At 38.7% G+C, this 21560-nt stretch overlaps 1 protein-coding gene across 1 annotated transcript in view; it reads left to right on the forward strand.

Annotated features, from left to right (window-relative positions):
• Nucleotides 1-7393, forward strand: part of PLCXD3 (phosphatidylinositol specific phospholipase C X domain containing 3) — a 191254-nt gene extending 183861 nt beyond the window's left edge. The window contains exon 3 of the mRNA XM_015101312.4: nt 553-7393. Within this exon, the coding sequence (XP_014956798.2) occupies nt 553-706 (154 nt within the window). The 3' untranslated portion in view covers nt 707-7393. The remainder of the gene's footprint in view (nt 1-552) is intronic.
• Nucleotides 7394-21560: the final 14167 nt, after the last annotated feature.

A 21560-nucleotide genomic window follows, 5' to 3' on the forward strand; every position in this document is an offset into this window, starting at 1 on the left:
AAAATCGATCCTGGGTTGGTTGAATTCATGAATGCAGACACCATGGATAAAAAGGACTGACTTTACAACTTCATTTTATGTAAGACACTTGAGCTTTCACAGACTTTGTTATCTATGGGAATTTCTAGAACCAATTCCTCATGGATTCCAAAGTGTTAGTCTCTCAGTCTTGTCCAACTCTTTGTGATCCCATGGACTCTAGCCCACCAGGCTCCTCTGTCCATGGAATTCTCCAGCAAGAACACTGGAGTGGGTAGCCATTTCCTCCTCCAGGGGATCTTCCCAACCCAAGGATTGAATCCACGTCTCCTGCATTGCAGGCAGACTCTTTACCATCTAAGCCACCCTCCAAGGATGACTGTATTTCTCCCGCAAGTCACTTAAGAGAGTAAGAATTTACCATCATCCATTTGGTTTTTTTTTCTCCATTATGTATCTGTAATTGGGGCATTTATTTTAGTAAGTTAGAAAACTAAAGAAAGTCCTGGGGATTGCAAGCTTGAAAAACTATATCTTTCCTTCTGTAACATCTCTTTTTCTTTCCTTCCTCAGAGCTCTTCCTGCCATGATGCAGTGGGTCCGCACACAGAAGCCAGGAGAGAGTGGCATCAATATTGTCACTGCCGACTTTGTAGAGCTTGGTGATTTCATCAGCACTGTCATAAAGCTCAACTATGTCTTTGATGAAGGGGAAGCCAACACTTGATGGTACTGTTTGGAGTATCAGTGAATAAGAAGGAGAAGATTCATTGTATTAGATGTATTATCTATAAACACTCTGATCTTCCTATTCCACTGAGTTTCTGAAGGGATAAGGGCTGAAAGTGGGTGGGAAAGGGGGAAACCATTTCTTCAGTGATTATTATCATACTCTTCATTACTATAAATATTTCATTTCCCATTTGATAAGCAAAACCTACTTCTAGTGTTAGGGATTAAAAAAAGACTAGTAAATTTTGTTTTTCAGAATTAGTCTTTGTAACTTATGGGTGTTTACTTGATTGTGTTTCTGATTTCAACTTAGGGCTCCAACACTTTCCTCCAAATGAAACTTTCTGCTCCCTCTCTCGCTCGCTCTTTTTAATCTGATGCTGTATGGGACTTAAAAGTAATTGAATGCCCAGCATAATGTGTATTACATTGTTGTACTGAAATTTACTTGTTTTGTAGGATTTGGTATAATATTCTGTAGCCTGCAGTCTTGCTAACTTTTGGTCATAGATAATATGCATCAAATTGATTTCCCTGCATCAGTAATACTGGAGGCCATAATCAGTAAATTTTGTGTCATCTAAAAACAATAGTGTTTCACAGTATTTCTATTGAAGGCAGCTATAAATATAGAATAAAAAACTTTCGTGGAAGAACAACTAGTGCCAACTCCGTATTGAAAAATGGAGGTGGTGAGGAGATGGATATCACTTTAATTCTGATATCTCCTAAATATTGTCTTGAAAATGCCCAGTAAATGAAAAATTATGTGTGTTAAAATCAGAAAACTCTGTTGGACCTAGAGATGATCATATTGAATAAAATAAGAAAGAGAAGGACAAATAGCATTTGATATCTCTTATATGTGGAATAAAAAAAAAGATACAAATGAACTTAAACAGAAAAAGGCGCACAGACTTAGGGATTGAATTTATGGTTACAGGGGGAAGGGTGGGGACAGGAGAGATAGATTGGGAGTTTGGGATCAACATGTACACACCACTATATTTAAAATAAAATGACTTTCCATGAAAAAGTAAATAAAAGTAAAATTATAAAATAAAAAATTTAATTAAAACAATAGAATCAGAAAACTCTGAAAAGAACACTTACAAAAGTTCTTCTAACAATTAACTTGACTAAAAAAATTAAAATAAGAAAAGAAAGAAAGAAGTGAAAGGTTCTGCAAGCTTTCCTACCAAATTAAGATTTCCCAACATGTCATTCTACATCCCAAATTTTGAGGAACATATTCTGAGAAGCTTCAATTTGAGTTTTTTTAAATAAAGTTGAGGAAAAAGGAAGGGTCACAGAATGAATGAGAACAATATCTTTGAAACTATGACTGTGACCTCTCAGGATCCATCAAGCATCTTCAGGAGATTCTTAAGTCTATGTGATTTGAGCAGATTTTGAAAATCGCTTTGGGGTTCCATCCATCTCACCCCAGGGTTAATTTTGAGGCAGAGGCCAAAGTTTCACAGAAAGTTTCTGCCTTCTACCATGTAATAGTCCACATGTATGAGGAAGAAAAATGCAATACAGCTCTAAGCATTGCTTCCCCCTTGGTGTCGTTGTGATATTTGACAGCTCCAAATAACCTTAAAAGAGCACAATAACCCTTTCCTATATGCCTCACAGGACTATTTTGAGGCATTTATAAAAATCTATAAAATTTGCTGAAATTTGTACAATTCTGAATTATTTTATCTTCATGTTTAGAAATAATCACAGCTCAATAGTTTCCTGGGGGGAAACAACATAATCCATGTAAAGTGAGACCATAGAGAGAGACCATAGGTTTTTAATTAATTTAAACATACAACATGTGGTTTAATCTCTGAGTCTTAGGTAAGGGATTTGATTCCAAGTTTACGTACATTAAAATTATAAATAATTAAGAGTTTATTAGAAGACTATAAATATTCACTATCAGAAAATAGTATTTACTAACCACTGTGGGGAATGGAGGGAAATTGTTTAGACTGAAGATAACATTTATGAAGAGTACACAGCTGTGTTTTGTTGACCAAGTAGCGTGCGTATATATATGCAACAGATACAGTCTCCATTCCAGTTGTGTGTATTTGTATCAGCAAACAAAATAAACCAATCTGTACCTACTCCTTGCAAGCGGACAGATACAAATACACACAAACACACACAGTCAAGGACAGACACAGTGACAATTCTTCTTTTCAAGTGAAAACTTTGATGATATTAAATACTTTAGTTTTAAGACCAAAACCCTTAACAGTGTATGAAAAAGAGTTGATGAGGACTTTGAAAGTAGAGTAGCTGATTATATTCAAATATTTTTGTACAAATAGATAATATTATCTACAAATATAGTTTTCTTTCCACTTCCTTTCTCCTTGCAGTTTTATTGTCTTTCTATATCTTTCACCTGCTCTTTATGTGCAATGGAATATGATTCCTTTTATAAGGACGATAGCTTATTGGAATTAATGTCCTGTGAAGTTGTTTTTGGGGCAGGTTTTCTCTGACTATTCATTATTCATCCCTCAGGAGGACCTTTAGCCAAGCAAATTTACAATGACACAAGGATTTAACTTCTAAATGTATGAGAAAACAGATCTTTCAACATATTAATGAAAAATGAGTAAAATATAGAGGTAACTATGTTGTATTTTCTTGAACTTAGATGCTTTCTTATAATATTCGCTTAGAATTAGCTTTGTCATATTTGTCATTTGGGTGCTGGAAAAAAACAAACATGCTGAAGCATTAGATAATAATCGCACAGGTTTTCAACTGGAGAAAGCATTTAATTGCTATTAATAAACCTGCACATAGAGACCTTGTTTGACAAGAGATATTTCCAAGCCAATGTTTGGTTTCCATGTGGATATACAGTATATATGTAGCAGGCACTGGGAGTACATGGACTTGCCTTAATTTCTAAAGGAGGGAACAGATAGACGTGAATCCAGCTAGAGGAAGAGTTCACTAGAAGGGATTCTTTTGCAAGGAGAATAGAGAGAAGATGCCTTTGGCTGTCTTCTGTCCATTGGCCCTGCTCCGGAACACACCTGGGGAGCAGGCTGTGGGCCTTAAATAAAGAGGTAGGGGTGAGGACTAGTGGTATGTGATTAGAGTTTGCCATCAGCCTAAGCTCCTTTGTCTTAGTTAGACTTTGTGTTTCCAGAGCATTTGAGCACAAGGGCTACAAATAAACCCCCAAATGGTAGGAGATACATCTTGGTGCACATTTTGTTTTGCTTAGTTCTTAACTTTTCCATCATTAGTCCTGCAAGGAAGAAAAAAAAAAAAAGAAAGAAACAAAATCCAACTTTTACCCAATTATAGCAGGAAATCAAAGGGGTGAGTGGCTGATGAGGGAAAATATGCAAAGAGTATCATTTTTTGGTTTGCTTTCTTGTCTGTAATTTTGAAGGCCCAATATAGTGATGACTCCTGCTATTTCATCCTTTATGTCTCCCTATTACTACACAGTCATATGAATGCAGAGAATGAGGAGGCATCTTTTAAAAGCCTTAGGATACTCTATATGATGACCTCAATGTTCACTTGCAGCCATACAAGGAAAACTTACTTTTCATGGAGCACCACCTAACAGTGAATGTATTAGAGCATAAAGTGTTTGGTATGTATGCACCTATGTGTGTACACACATAAACACACACAAACACACACACAGAGCATGAACATCTCACACATTATTCAAGTGGGAACCACTCTAATCAATCAACCTGATTCTATTGCAGTTTTAACTCTTAAAATCATTATCTCCTATGTAAGTAGGCACAAACATAATTTAAATATTTAAATATTTAAGAGGAGAAAAATCACTAGAAAACCAATGAAAAATAAGACCATCATAAGTAAGAAATGCCTAGCAGTGATAGTCTTAACTATGTTGTCAGTAACACTTCAAGCTGGAGAATCAAAGATGAACTTAAAAATCATAAACAAACACACACACATCTTCTTTTACTATTGTTTTAAGTTCTTTGAGGCTCTGAGATGTTTTAGCCAATGTTACCCATTCAGGATCTCCCCTGTTAGGACTCCAGACAGGAAAGGTGGAAGTCTCAGGAAATGTATGTTTTCATGAGTTTTTCAGTTCTGCAATTTTAATGATCCAGCGACACAAACTTCTGACCTCTGGTTGCTCTCCAGATCAGAGCTTCACAGGTGGAGTGCTGCTTTCTGAATCGCTAATAGAAAAGAATGCATAGTGTCCCTCAAGATATGCTAAACAAGGTTTTTGAAAGTGTTTTATGTTATAGCACTTTAGTCTTTTCAACTAGGTCTCAGTGACACAATGGTGTAAATGCTGTATTTGCCATAACTTACTGGTGGCTCCTGTGTTACATACAGTTTTAAATAATGCTTTAAATTGTTTGTTTTCCCAATGACAATGATCAAATGTTCTGTGGAATTTGTAAAACGTGTTGATTAAGTCTATTGAAAATTGTGCACTTCTAATTTCATTTGTGATACTCTTTTATAGTTATTAGTTCTAAATGTGTATTTGTATGAGTCAGAAGTATGTGCTTGTATGTGGTGTGTGTGTAAGTGTACTTACTATATCTTGTACAAAATCAAACTTATCCTAAAGAAAAAGGGCACATTATGACCAGCCTTAATACCTTGACATTTTTGTTACTGTTGCAATTTGGGATTAAAATTTAAAAGGAGATTATGTTTTTGTTAAAAATGGCCTTTTTTTAACCACATGAGGAATGTGCTTGAGTACTTCTTTGAGTTCCCACAAGCAAATAATGCAGCTTGTGGGATACCCAATGCTCTTTAAGTTTCAAACATCAATTAATTTATTAACTTCATTAATGTGCAAAGAAACTAAATTCAGACTCATTTCCATCCACAAGAGAGCCAGTGCACTTCTAAAGTTGTTCTTCCAAACATGGAACCCATTTTTAGGGAACCCAAGTTTTCCTTAAAAAAATGTTTCTCCAAACCGTTACTTTAAAAAAAAAAAAAAGTCTTCTCAAGTATAATGAACTGCCTTGGCTCTGTGAGAGTCACGAAAGACCCATCAACATTAGGTGGTACCAATGTGATTCCCTTTGCAAAAAACCAGGAAGCAGCACTCCTGACTTTTTGCTATCTGCCTAAGTGCATTCAAATACTAATTTAAGGATCTGCACTGGTGGTCATGTTCAAAGCAAAACTCTGTAATCTTTAGGTCTGGGATCTTGGTACAGGATATTAATCTACCTTCTTTTCTTTTCCTCCATCTTCAATTATTTTTGTCCCATATTTAAGATTGCTAGATAGAATACTGGATACCCAGTGAAACTCAAATTTCAGATACACATGAATATTTTTAGTATAATATTTCCCAATATTTCATGAGATGTACTTATACTAAAAATTATTCATTGTGTATCTTAAATTTACATTTAATTGGGTATTACTGCATTTTTTAAAAAATCTTAAATCCCTATGCATCCTATCTTTTTCAGTAGGGCTACCTATAGGGGATAACATCCTACCTCTTTCCACACTCCTGTGTTAAGATAGTTCATGAAAATCAGTAGTCTTAATTCCCCTCATGAAGGAAAATATTGGCCCATGCCAAGTCCCAGAAATGTGTTATGAAGAGCTAACTGAAATACAGGAAGAATAATCAGGCAAGAACTTTAGTAAGATCAATGCCACAGTCACTTGTCTATTGTGAGATCCAAGTCTCTCTCCCCACAATTAATCCCTAATGTAACATTCCCCAATAATTTGGGACAACCTGAAACATACCATATATTAAAACTGCCCCTGGCGAGAAGTACCTTCTAATTCATACCAGGACCGCTTTAAAAATTTGTTATCTTTTTCTTTCAGAGAGGTAACAAACGAATCCATTACTCTTCTTATTAATGACTTAGCACAGATAATTTTTATCAGATTAGATCTGGTCACCTATGGAATTGTAGAAAATTTGACATAGAAAGGAACTCTTGACTGCTGGAGGAAGAGAGGGGTGTCTGAGGTCTGGACACAGCTCTGTCTGTGCCTATTCAGGAGACTGGGTGGAAGAGACAGCAGGCAGGAATGTAGTTTCTGACAATGAAGCCGCACCTGCCAGAGAGACTCGTCAAAGCAGATTATCACAACCAACACCTTTTCTAAGGAATTTGAAACCCAACCCATCCCAGAGTAAGAACCATGAGACCTAAGGCCATTTTCTAGACAAATTTGTAAAGCATAAAATGTGTTGGAATTCCTAAAATAAAGTTTTCAAATATTTCTGAATCCAACAATGACTCCTTGGCAGGGTCTGAATGGGGATGGAGTTTCAAGACATTTGGGTAGCTGCCTCCTCTCTTGAAATTTATATAAGTGATAGGAAAATCCAAATCTCTTAATGTAATATTTCCATCTCATGGCCCCTGCTTCTACACATTTCTGTTGATTTACTTCATGTCTAAAGGATGGGAATTTGCAGAGCTGGTGACATTTCCTTCATTAGACACGAGAAATTCACCAGTGGGAGACAGACCTGTGCCTTCTCTTTTTAGGATCTGGTCATTGATACTTTAATAAATGTGATGTAAAGAAAATACATGCCTACAGTTCTGTTTAGCAAATGAAATTTTTTTGATAAGATTGTGTTCTTAATGTTAAAAAAAAGTTTCTTTGTATCCAGTGAAAAGCCTAATAAAGTCCTGATACCAGTTGTCTTAATTTTTTTATTTCATATTCATCAGCACTTTATTACAGCCCCAAAGTGGATCTTTTAAATAAGACATGACTCAGAGCAACAGAAAATGTCATTCTTTTTAAAAAAAATATAAATCACCATATTAGGATTTCCTCTGTGAAAGAATATATCCTCCACCAAAAAAGGCAATGCCATGATTGCTTCTATTGCATCAAAGTCAGGCATCTTCAAAGTCTGATGCTTTTAGCTTCTGGTATTGCCATAAAAGCCAATATCACTATAGCAAAACCATACTGATGAATATAGTATATTAGCATTATAAAACACCATCCTGACACCGTGTATAAGATGCTGTACACAAGCATGGGTGCTGTATTATATGTGTATCACAAAAACAGTAAAAAACTGAGGCCCCATCCCTTCTTTTTGCTCCCCTCACCTCCAGAACTTCAGATGAAACTACTTTTTCTCAACAGCAGAGGCTGACCTCATAAAGTAAAGTGAAAGTGTTAGTCACTCAGTCATGTCCAACTCTTTGCAACCCCATAGACGGTAGCCAGCCAGGGTCCTCTGTCCATGGGATTCTCCAGGCAAGAATACTTGAGTGGATTGCCATGGCCTCCTCCAGGGTATCTTCCCAACTCAGGAATTGAGCCCTGGTCTCCTGCATTGCAGGCATATTCTTTACCTTCTAAGCCACTAGGGAAGCAGAGAAGGCCCCAGAAATTAAAGAAGTATCTCCTTTCCACAGGTTAAAGAAGTTGGCACTTCTAAGATGCAAGGAGTACACATATCACTTGGCATTGGAGCAAATATTTCTTTTAGTGAAAAGCAATATTGTGGCATGATGGTGCCATTTCAACATTGGCTGTAAACATATGGTTCAATATTTGTCATTGCAATGAGCTGCAATAATGGCCGCCCTGGAATTAAGTGGCAGGAGGTGAACCTAAATGTAACTGGGCCTCTTCTACCATGTTCATCTCTCAGTCCTGTGGATAGAAATATTAATATTCCTGGAAACATCTGGCACTTTAGGCAAAGGTGAAACATAGTAAAAACCACATTAAATTCTACAAAGTGGGATTTAGTGCCCTTGGTGAGAAGCCCAGGAGGGCAGTAGAGAACACCAGTGCTAGCAGTTGTGAGTATTCGTTGGCAAAACGGTTATCCTCCACTCACACTTTTTCCCTCAGAGGAATGTGTAAGCTTGACCTCTTGGGGTTTCACTGAGAAATAATGAAGGAAAAAAAAATCTTTTGCCTCAACACAACTGCTAAGCTGTTATTAAACTGTACTCTTTCATTATGGAAAAAGAAAAATGTGCCTGCAGACCTGTTTCTATTTTGGCATGGGGAAAAAGCAAAAAATATTAATTTTGAACCAATAACTCTTTTCTCATTGAACTAAAGGTTATAAATCCTTGATTTCAGCTTTGAAAGTAAGAAGCACATATTCGCTATTTTTGTATTCTCAGGGGATAGCAGTTATTAAAACATGTTTGAAAACAATGAAATGAAACTATGATGGGTTATGACCCAACTGAAGGGTAGACAAGTGCTTGATCAGGCTGTGCACATGTGGAACACTGTCGAATGGTGATGAGGCATCAAAAAAGTAGCAGGCAGTATCCTCCACCTCTTGTATTCCTTGGAGAAATACTGAAAACACTGGGAGAATTTAGAGGAATATACACTGCATGGTGTTCTCTTCAAACACTAAGACCTCTTATCTTAGCTGTAAAGTCAACTCCAAATCTTTGTGCAGAATATGTGCCCAGGGGAACTTGTGTTATGATTCATCTGTTTAAAAGTAGCTGAGAAAGGATATGAGAGGGATTACATTTTGAACTTCAACAAACCTCTTGTTAAGTGTTCCCATTCCTCATCCACTTGCAGATATAAGTGGGGTTGCATGAATACATTAACTAAAATTCCACAGGCTCTTCTTTCCACACAAGAGATCTGGTCACACACCCTTTGGGAAGACTGTCTCCTTCCTTACACTTTCCTGCATCCCCAGAAGGTGTTTTCTGTGTGCCAAGCAGAAATTCAGAGCCTCTGGTTACTGGCTGCTGCTACACTCTGATCACATGCCCTCTACGGTCTCCAATTATGGCCCTTTCTCCATGTGCTGTGCTGTGCTTAGTCACTCAGTCGTGTCTGACTCTTTGTGACTCCATAGACTGTAGCCCACCAGGCCCCTCTGTCCATGGGATTCTCCAGGAAAGAACACTGGAGTGGGTTGCCATGCCCTTCTCCAGGACATCTTCCCAACCCAAAGATCGAACCCAGGTCTCCCTCATTACCGGCAGATTCTTTACTATCTGAGCCACCAGGGAAGCCCAAGAATACTGGAGTGGGTAGCTTATCCCTTCTCCAGGGGATTTTCCTGACATAGGAATAGAACCAGGGTCTCCTGCATTGCAGGCAGATTCTTTACCAGCCAAGCTACCAGGAAAGCCCCCATATCTCCATCAGAACCAGCAATCCTCCCAGTGGGCACTGCTTTCCCTAGGCTGAGCATCAGGTGTTGGAGAAGACTCTTGAAAATCCCTTAGACTGCAAGATCAAAGCATTCAATCCTAAAGGAAATCAATTCTGAATATTCTTTGGAAGGACTGATGTTGAAGCTGAAGTGCCAATAGTCTGGCCACCTGATGTGAAGAACGGACTCATTAGAAAAGACCCTGATGCTGGGAAAGATTGAAGGCAGGAGGAGAAGGGGACAACAGAGGATGAAGTGGTTGGATGGCACCACCGACTCAATGGACATGAGTTTGAGCAAGTTCCAGGAGTTGGTGATGGACAGGGAATCCTGGCATGCTGCAGTTCATGAGGTCGCAAAGAGTCAGACATAACTAAGCGACTGAACTGAACTGAACAGAACAGAGGCAAAGTCCTCAGGTACTAAAGCAGTGAGTGGTCTGCTGCCAAGCAAAGAGAGATGAGGAAATGCTTCTCTCTTTACGTTACATTCTTGTGTCCCAATAATTTCCCAAGATCAGAGGCAAAGAGCTTATTCAACTCCCTGTCTCTTTCTCTCTCTGTCTCCCTACTCCCGCCCTACCCAATGGACTTATGACAGAAATTAAATCCATTGACAGCCACCATACGGTTCTCGAAATCTCTACTCCCCTCTGAGGACCAAGGCATTTGTCCTGGTCAAACTTATCTTCCTGGTTTTTCCTTCTCTCAAAAAGTCATCTTTTGATAGACCCACTCCCAATTCTGTTATTTAGTCTCGTTCTATGACCCTACGTGCATGTGGCCTAAAAGACCAGCAGCTCCTGCTTGTAGTCATTTCTATTAGATGAGCAAATGACCAAGCTGGGCAGGGGACTTTGTGTACAGATGCCTAGCTTCTCCTTACTGGCATGCTTCCTTCCCCAGTCCACTCCAGAGAAAACTTATTCCCTCACAAACAGTCTAATGAACTAATTTAAAATGAAATCTTCACGGGGATGAAAATAACAGTTGTCAATCTTTTTTTTTACCTTAAAGATGCACTTACAGATAACTGAAACTCCAAAATTTTATGCTACTGCTGCTGCTAAGTTGCTTCAGTCGTGTCTGACTCTGTGCGACCCCATAGACTACAGTCCACCAGGCTCCACCATCCCTGGGATTCTCCAGGCAAGAACACTGGAGTGGGTTGCCATTTCCTTCTCCAATGCATGAAAATGAAAAGTGAAAGTGAGGTCGCTCAGTCATGTCTGACTCTTCGTGACCCCATGGACTGTAGCCTACCAGGCTTTTCCATCCATGGGATTTTCCCGGCAAGAGTACTGGAGTGGGATGCCATTTGCTTTCATACCTTATTCAAGAATACACATTGTATTTAGTTGCACTGAAGCAGGTTCAGCTACAACAAAAATTCTGATAAATTTTCTTTCCATTTTTTAAAAATTACTTAATTAATTTTTGACTGCACTGGGTCTTCAGTGCTGCTCTGGAGATTTCTCTAGTTGTGGTGAGCAGGGGCTATTTCTTTGTTTCTGTGCATGGGCTTTTCATTTTGTGGCTTCTCTTGTTAACAGAGAACAGGTTCTGTGTGCATGGGTTTTGGTAGTTGCATCACGCCAGCTCAGAGGTTGTGGCTCTCAGGCCCTAGGCCATGGGCTCCAGTAGTTGTGGAACATGACTTGATTGCTCTGTAACTTGTGAAATCTTCCCAGACCAGGGATTGAACCTGTGTCTCCTGCACTGGCAGGCAGATTCTTATCCATGGTACCACCAGGGAGGCCCTTCTTTACATTTTTATTCTGTCACAATTTTTCTAATTTTCCTTGTTATAGCTGCTTAGATTGTTGCTTTCTCAGTCACTAAGTCATGTCCAACTCTTTGCAATCCCATGAACTGCAGCACGCCAGGCTTCCCTGTCCTTATCTCCCAGAGTTTCTCAAATTCATGTCCATTGAGTTGATGATGCCATCCAATCATTTCATCCTTTGTGGCCCTCTCCTCCTCCTGCCCTCAATCTTTCCCAGAATCAGAGTCTTTTCCAGTCTTTTCAGCTTTTCACATATGGTGGCCAAAGTATTGGAGCTTCAGCATCAGTCCTTCCAATGAATATTAAGTGTTAATTGACTGGTTTGAACTAACTTAGTATATGTAGAAGGATTTATAAGAGTGTTTGGCACTCCAGGTGCCCAAAGGACTCTCAAGAGTCTTGTCCAGCACCACAGTTCGAAAGCATCAATTCCTTGGCGCTCAGCCTTCTTTATGGTCCAACTCTCACATCTGTACATGACTACTGGAAAAACCACAGCTCTGATTATATGGACCTTTGTTGGCAAAGTGATGCCTCTGCTTTTTAATACAGTCTAAGTTTGTCATAGCTTTCCTTCCAAGGAGTAAGCATCTTTTAATTTTGTGGCTACAGTCACTTTCAACAGTGATTTTGGAGCCCAAGATAATAAAATCTGTCACTGTTTCCATTGTTTCCCCATCTATTTGCCATGAAGTGATGGAACCATATGCCATGATCTTCACTTTTTAATGCTGAGCTTTAAGCCAGCTTTTTCACCCTCCTCTTTCACCTTCATCAAGTGTCTCTTTAGTTCCTCTTCACTTTCTGCCATTAGGGTGGTATCATCTGCATATCTGCTGCTGCTGCTGCTAAGTCGCTTCAGTCGTGTCTGACTCTGTGCAACCCCATAGACGGCAGCCCACCAGGCTCCACTGTCCCTGGGATTCTCCAGGCGAGAACACTGGAGTGGGTTGCCATTTCCTTCTCCAGTGCATGAAAGTGAAAAGTGAAAGTGAAGTCACTTAGTCGTGTCTGACTCTTCGCGACCCCATAGACTGCAGCCTACCAGGCTACTCTGCCCATGGGATTTTCCAGGCAAGAGTACTGGAGTGGGGTGCCATTGCCTTCTCCCTGCATATCTGAGATTGTTATTTCTCCTGGCAATCTTGATTCCAGCTTGTGATTCATTCAGCCCAGCATTTCACATAATGTACTCTGCATAAAAATTAAATAATCAGGGTGACAATATATAGCCTTGATGTACTCCTTTCCCAATTTTGAACCAGTTCTTTGCTCCATGTCTGGTTCTGACTGTTGCTATAGAGAGAGGTAAAGTGGTCTGGTATTCCCATCTCTTGGAGAATTTTCCAATTTGTTGTGATCCACACGGTCAAAAGCTTTAGCATAGTCAATGAAGCAGAATTAGATGTTTTTCTGGAATTTGCTTGCTTTTTCTATGATCCAAGGAATGATGGCAATTTGATCTCTGGCTCCTCTGCCTTTTCTAAACCCAGCTTGTACATATGGAAGTTCTCAGTTCTTGTATTGTTGAAGTTTGGCTTGAAGGATTTTGAGCATTAACTTTCCAGGATGTGAAATGAGTGCAATTGTATCATAGTTAGAACATTCTTTGGCATTACCCTTTCTTGGGATTGGGATGAAAACTGACCTTTCCCATTCCTCTGGCCATTGCTGAGTTTTCCAAATTTTCTGGCTTATTGAGTGCAGCACTTCAACAGCATCATCTTTTAGGGTTTGAAATTGCTCAGCTGGAATTCCATCACCTCTGCTAGCTTTGTTTGTAGTGATGCTTCCTAAGGCCCACTTGACTTCACACTCCAAGATGTCTGCCCATGATTTTAAGGTAAATATTTAATTTCTAAATATATGTGATTTTTAAATTATCTTTGATATGAATTTCTCATTTTGATATTAATTTCTCATCTAAATGCTTTCTTCTCTGCAGTCACCTTCTGTTTTTCTTTGGTCTTTTAACTTTACTGAGGCTTTCAATAGCTAAGTTAAAGATCTCTCTTGGTAATTGTCACATGGCACTTGAAAATATGTGGGTTATTTTCAAATAGCTTTTGATATTGATTTCTAACATAATTCCATGGTAATAAGAACAGACTCTAGATGATTTCAAGATCTTTAGACCATGAAATTTTTGCATCTTGCTTCATGTCCCTGGATATGTTCCAGTGTCTCCAGATTTATAGTCTATGGGAATTTGAATAGAATTTGTATCCTGCTGTTGTGTGAAACTTGTATAAACCTTAATTACATTGAATTGGTTCATAGTGCTCTTCAGGTCTATTACATCATTCTACTTTTCTGTCTATTCATTCTATTAATTTTTAAGAATTTGATATTGAAACTCCAATTAAACATTTTTATTTACTTTAAAAAAAGAAAAGTGAAACTCACAAATCAGTGTATTATAGATGGTTTTCATAAGGGAAAGGCCAGTGGTTTTGTGTCTCCCTTCTATGAGATCTCCTGGGGATCCCTAGAGAAATTTCTAGGACTCTCTTGACCTGCACTTCTCAACCTTTACAGTACACACAATTACCAGAATCTCAATAAAGTGCAGATTCTGAAAAAGGAAGACAAGGATAGGGTTCCAGATTCTAACTTTCAGACAAACTCCCTAATTCTGCTTCTGCTGCTATGACAGGCAGCCCCCCGTGAGTAGCCAGGCTATGGAGCCCAACTTCAGAACACCTGCTAAGCCTTGGCTTTTCCATGAGATTTATTTTGGGGAAGAGTAAATGAACAATTCTTTCATTTTAAAACAAACAATTTGGGTAGGGAAATTATTATTATGAAAAAAGAAACCAAGCTAGTCAACCTAAAGTGAAAAGTAGTGAAAGTATTAGTCGCTCAGTCATATCTGACTCTTTGTGACCCCATGGACTGTAGCCCACCAGGCTCCTCTGTCCATGGGATTTTCAGGTAACAATACTGGAATGGGTTGCCATTTCCTTCTCCAGGGTATCTTCCTCACCCAGGGATCAAATCTCCTGCATTGCAGGAGGATTCTTTACAATCTGAGCCCCGAGGGACTCCCTAAAGCCACCAGTAACTACTTGTAGTATGCTGCAGCTGCTGCTAAGTTGCTTCAGTCATGTCTGACTCTGTTCAACCCCATAGACGGCAGCCCACCAGGCTCCCCTGTCCCTGGGATTTTCCAGGCAAGAATGCTGGAGTGGGTTGCCATTTCCTTCTCCAATGCATGCATGCATGCTAAGTCACTTCAGTTGTATCTGACTCTGTGAGACCCTATGGACAGCAGCCCACCAGGCTCCTCTGTCCACAGGATTCTCTAGGCAAGAATACTGGAGTGGGTTGCCATTTCCTTCTCTGGTGGTCTGATGAAGTCAGGTTTATTTATCCATCACAATGAGAAATGAAACATAGATTATCTCACCAAACTAAGGAAAATAGAGAGTTATTATAGAATTCTGTGTAGGGGCAGAGTTTAGGTGAAATTTGACCACAAATTTAAGCCTATGTTGATAGGCTGGAAGCAAGGGAAGTCTGTGTCAAGGATCTGGACTGCAAAACAAGCCAAAGGGCTTGTTTCCTTTGACCCTTCAAAGTTAAGATAGCTGTGGAAACCTATGTGCAGAAACCCTGGATCTGAATTTCCGCTCCCAGATTGTGAATTGAGGCTGCTTTCCTGTGTCAAAGTGACTTAAATTCTACACACAAGAGTGGGATGTTCCATTCTTACCGTAAGAATTTCAAATAGCCATAGTCACTCATAAAGGGGGTTATTATGACACTTTAGAGCTGCAGTGTGTCCTTGGGAGAAGTATTTCCTGTTAATTTTGCAGAACTGACTTTATCTATGCCTGTTATTCCAGCCTGATGAATAGCCAGACGGCTTTTACTTTCTTAGCCGAAGCCATTTTTTTTTCACTTTTCCAGTTTGTAAGTGATAGAAATCTAACTCAAGTTAATTTCAGCCAAAAAAAAAGAAGGGTACTTTTCAAGCTCATTGAAACCAAAAAAATAAGTAGCTTTAGGGATAACTGGATCTAAGCTCTCACAGAATATCATTAGGGCTTGATTTTTTTTCCTCTATCTCTGTTTAACTTGCCTCTGCATTGACTATATGTAAGTAGTTTTTACACAGTTAGGCAAGATAACCAAAGGGTGTTTCTTTTTTCCCAATAATCTCAACTTAAAAAAATTTTTTTTGAGTCTCATTGGTCTGAGTTGGGTCTGAAGCCACCTTCTCAATCAAGTGCTACACACGTGAGAATGGATGGAGAATGAGAGAGTGGTGGCTTGCAAGGAAATGTGAAGTTCATGACTAGATGTGAAGAGTCAATTACAGATGTCCTTTACAGACATTCGCAACACCCTGAAATCATGACCTGTAGGGGACACTGCTTTCCTTTATTCAAAAGTTGTTCTGGATTGCTTTGACTTCAGTTCTGAATTCCAGAGATAAGAAAAATTAATGCTAAGTAGATTTTTAACTTTAATGTTATGGAGTCTTTCTAAAAACACTTTTATGGTAAATAATTTCAAACTTCCAGAAAATTTCCAAAAGTATTGGAGAAAACTTGCACATATATTTTCCTTTTAGTCATTTGTTAATTAATATTTTTCAATATTCTATAAAATAGTATTTTAAAGTATTATTCATATTCCAGAAGCAATTAATATGTCATAACTGAAAACTTTAAAATCTACATCCTTGAAGACATTCATATAATAAAATTCATTCAAAATGCACAATATTCTAAAGCACCACAGGAAATATAAAAATACAACTGATAGCTCATATAAAAAGAGGAGAAAAGAAAATATAAAAACATATAAATGGTACATACCTAAGATGTATCTGTGGGAGGGAGTAAGATATGCTATTTAGTTTGGATAATATGCAGAAATTCTTACTGTGAGGGAAGTGACAGGCAGTTCTTCTGAAAAATGTACTCATCTGGACATCAATTTCCTACCTTGCAAACTGAATCTATTGCTTAGTGAAATGTTCTAGACTAACAACTTTTAGCAGACTCTTATTTCTTAATGAGATATTCTAGACCTCTAACGAACTGTTAGAGAGAAGAAAGAGGTTCTTAAAACTGTATAAATGCTCAGGGAACATGGTAACACTAGAGACCAAAAACATGCCTATTTGATGTACGTAACACTTCAACAGTGTCCTGAAATGCTGCAATGCTTAGGCTATTATAACATTTTTATCTTTAATATGAATAACATTGAAATCATTGCATAAAATTATTATTTTTAATTTAGAAATCTAATTGGTACTATAGCTACTTTAAATTATTTCTTCTTACCTCATGCTTCTTTTGATCTTTATGACTACATTGTTGTGTTTTGATAAATGTCGACACTAGGAAAATTAAGCCTTATTAAAATTTTAATGTACTAATGCTTTCTTTGTACCATATTTAGTTGCAGTTGTCAAATACCTACCTTGGAGTTTAAGTTTTATTATCTCTACCTTCTTTATTTAAAGAAACCAAGACTTTAATAACTTGCCCAAGTTCACACAAGCTAATAGAGGACTGAACCAGAATGTAGATGCAGGCATTTCTGGATCAAGGACTTGTCAGGCCCCTGTAAAGCCCTCTGAATAAAATAATAGTAATGATAAGAAAGATATAAAATAGTTGTGCCATTGCTACTGACTATTTAGTGCCCCTCCTCTGCATTAACAATGGCAGAGAATGTTAGTGCTTCTTGAAGAGTTAGATTAGAGAAAGAAGATCAGGAATGTTTATTGTCTAAGGAGCATACATCATACATCATAACTTACAGTGCTTATTATGTACACTTAGAGAGACCAACTGGAATTTTTTTTTCCACTGCAGCTTCTTGTTTCCACATTCTGTTTTGTTCATTGCTTGACTCACAGGGATCCCTGTTAACACGTGGGAGAGGGAAAAACAAGTAACAGGCTTATCTCTCATCCTTGCAATTATTTTCATAGAGATTTTTTGAAAGATACCTGGCTTGTGTGCTTCATTTATAACAATTTTTTTAAGTGATCCACATGGATGGATATGGATTCAATTCATTTTTTCCCCCAGGGGCCAGATTTTATTTAATTTATACATATAATCCACTCTTTTTCCGGCTTCCCAGGTGGCTCAGTAGGTAAAGAACCTACCTGCCCTGCAGGAGATGCAGACAGACACAAGTTTGATCCCCAGGTCAGGAAGGTGCCCTGGAGGAGGGCATAGCAACCCACACTCCAGTATTCCTACCTGGACAATCCCAGGGACAGAGGAGCCTGGTGGGCTACAGTCCATAGGGTTGCAAAGAGTCAGACATGACTGAAGTGACTGAGCATGCCACTCTTTTTTCAAGATTTTTTTCCCACATAGGCCACTACAGAGTCAAGTTCCCTGTGCTATTCAGTAGGTTTTTTTTTTTTTTCAGTTATCTATTTTATATATAGTAGTGTGTATATATAAGTCCCAGTTTCCCAATTTATTCTTCCCCGTCCCTTATCCTCTGATAACCATCATTTTGTTTTCTATATCTGTGACTCCTGTTTTGTAAATAAGTTCATTTATACTGCCCCTTTTTTTAGATTCTACATGTAAGGAATATGTAATTTGTCTTTCTGTGTCTGACTTGCTTCACTTATTGCCATAGAGATTTAATGGAACAGATCAAAAAAGGAAATTATTAAAAGGCAACTTGGAAGAATAAAGAAGCTATGCAAGCAAACATCTTGTTGATGACTGGACATTAATGATTGTTCTCAGTAATTCAGCAATTTGCTTTAAGATCCACTTAGGAAACACCTCCCTCCTATTTTTAATGCTTAGAATACTTGATTATTTGACAAAATAAACCCATGACCTATGCTTTGATTAGAATGTTGAATATATTTTATTCATTGCATCAGGAAAGCTTGCAATTTTAGCTCACAAACTTTAAGCTCTAGGTCAGATTTCTGTTTGTGCTTGGTCAGTCTCATCTGACTCTGTGACCTCAGGGACTATAACCTACCAAGCTCATGGGATTGTCCCAACAAGAATATTGGAATGAGTTGTCATTTCTTCCTCCAGGGGACCTTCCCAACCCAGGGATCAAACCCTCATCTCCTACATCTCCTGCATTGCAAGTGGATTTCTTACTGGTGAGTCACCAGGAAAGCCCTTCCTAGTGAGGAGACTTAAATAAACCAGGGAAGGAGGATTTGGAATATTTGGTGACTATAATTTTAAATGGGAAATTGAGAAAAGTCTCACTGAGAAGGTGGTATCTGAGCAAAGACCATATTTGCTCAAGAGTAAAGCAAGCCATGGCAATGTCTGAAGAAAAGTGCACTCCAGGCAGGGTTTTGCAGACATCTCTTATGCATCCCTGAGATTCTCTTGGCCTCATTCTTGTCTTGATACAGTTCTGAGGAGACTCAGACTGATTTAATTTCTTTCCTTCTGCCCCAGGGCTTCCTGTTTTCACTACTGCAGACCCTGGGGCACCTAAACCTACACATGTGCCATTTGAAGTGCTGTGGAATTGCTATCCAAGGGGATAAATTTCAGCTAATGCAAAAGAGAATTCTGTGGATAAATTCGTCTCTCTTTGGGTCCTCCAGGAACATGGCTGGACAACTGATAGCACTAAATGGAAACCAGCTCACTGTGTCCTTGCATTGGTTCTCCCCACTTCTGAGCATGCCTGGACACTCTGATTATCATTCAAGCTCTACACCTCTGTTTCTGGGTAGCTAAAGTTAAGATACAATGGAAGTAAAGTATTACAAATGGAAGAAGTACAAAACCGTGAGACAGAAATCCAATTGGTAAGCTAAAGAACAGCAAGAAGGCCACTGCGGTAAGGCCAGATGGGGCAATGGGAAGAACAAAAGGAAATTAAGTCAACGAGGTAATGAAAGTTCAAGTTCATGAAAGGTCTTATAGCCTCTGATGAAACTAGACTTTGGTTCCGATTGAGGTAGGAAGTTATTGACATGCTGGCTTAAGATTTAATACGACTCCTGTGGGTACACTGTGAACAAGAGAGTGGAGAGAATGAGAGTGAAAGCGAAAATACAGTTAAGAGTTCTCTGTTGAAATTCTGGTAAGAGATGACGGTGGTTTTGGCAGCAAAGATGAAGGAGATGTGTGGGATTCTGATTATATCTTGATGATCAGGACTTTATGGAATGAGAAAGAAAGAAGAAGCAAGGATGACTCCAAGGAAAAGTTGATTTGATATGAATTGATTGGAGGAAAACAAAAAAGAGTAGGTATGAGGGGAAGCTCAGGGATTCAGCTTTGGACATACTAGTCCAATAAACCCATAAACTCCCAGTGAAGATTCATAGAAGAAGAGGTATCTCTACATCTGGATTTCTAGGGAAAGTTCCAAGGCAATACTCGTCAAAGTGTTGTTAGGATTTAAATCTGCGAGAATGAATGAGATCACCAAAGAAATCAGGGTAACTGGAGAAAAGAAGAGGCACGGTACTGAGCCTCAGGACACTCCACCATTAAAGTGAGGCAGATGGAGAGGAGTCAGCAGCAAAGCCTGGCTGTTGCTTTGTGGTTGGTGCGGATGAAGACAACCGGGAGAGAATGGTGTCCCAGAAACCCAGTAAAGAAAACACTTCAAAAAGAAAGAAGAAAATGAAAGAAAAGAAACGTGATTTATTTGCTGAATGACTCTGAAAAAGCAAATAGATGAGTGCTGAAAACTGACCATTGGATTTAGTAACTGGAACTTAACTGCTGAAAACAATGATTTTTATTGGAATAATAGAGCCAAAAACATGACTTGAGTGGGTTTAAGGGAGAATGGGAAAAGAAGAATTAGAGGGAGTAAAGACCACACTTTCAAGGGTTTTTGCTGTAGATGAGAGCAAAAATAATAATAATAATAATAAAATAATAATGGAGTGATTACTGGAGAGAAAAGTGAGGTAAAGAAAGTTTATTTAACATCGCAAAATAATAACTTATAAGGAGATAATGGAATTAATCTGGTGGGAGGTAATTTAAATTAATGGCATAAGAGAGGAGTATTTCTGGAGCAATAGCCCTAAAAATGTGGAGGAGAATAGAATCTGATGGACAATTGAAGAGACTGTTCCTTGGATTTCCCTAGTGGTCCAGTGGTTAGGAATCTGCCTTCCAATTCAGAGGACATGGGTTCAGTCCCTGGTCTGGAAACTAAGACCCCACATGCCTCGGGACAACCAAACCAGCGTGCCACAACTACAGAGCCCACACGCTAGAGAAGAAACCCTCATGCCAGAAGGAAAGACCCCACATGCCACAACTAAGACCTGATGCAGTTTAAATAAATAAAACACAGTCACTACTAATGTTAAATTTAAAAAGAAGAGGTTGTTCTTAAGAGGAGCACAGATGTTTCATCTATAATAGCAAGAGGGAAGACAGAGCATAAGGATGCAGGTGCTGGTCAGTGGATAAATGTAGTGTGGGAACTTGTGGACCTTCTATGATTGCCACTCACAGAATCTGAAACCAAATTAATCAGCTGAGAGTAAGGATGAGTGGGGAGGTGTTGAAGGTAGAGAGAGAAAGGAGAGGGCATGAAATAGTCATCAATCATCCTTTCTGTTTAAAAGTTTAGATTTCTTTTAGTCTAAGACATTGCTTCCTATCTCACCTACTCCAATTACCAAGGCTTAATGGTAACCAGGACAAATCAGAATAGAATAATTCAGGGAAGAGTATCATAGAGAGCAGAATCTGGTGAGATAAACCACTGCTCAATCAGTTCCTTTATTTTTAATGAGCCACTGGGGTGGGGCCAAGAGTGGGTTCTGTTTCTATCACTTAAAATATTTTTAGCAACAGCTCATCCAACTTCACGTACAATTCCAGTGGTCTAATAGCCATCAGATCAGTTCTGTGGGTTAGGGGTTGGGCTGACCATTTTTTCTTGTTTGAGATGGCCT

Source organism: Ovis aries, chromosome 16 (genome assembly GCF_016772045.2).
Source record: "Ovis aries strain OAR_USU_Benz2616 breed Rambouillet chromosome 16, ARS-UI_Ramb_v3.0, whole genome shotgun sequence".
Taxonomy (NCBI): Eukaryota; Metazoa; Chordata; class Mammalia; order Artiodactyla; family Bovidae; genus Ovis; species Ovis aries.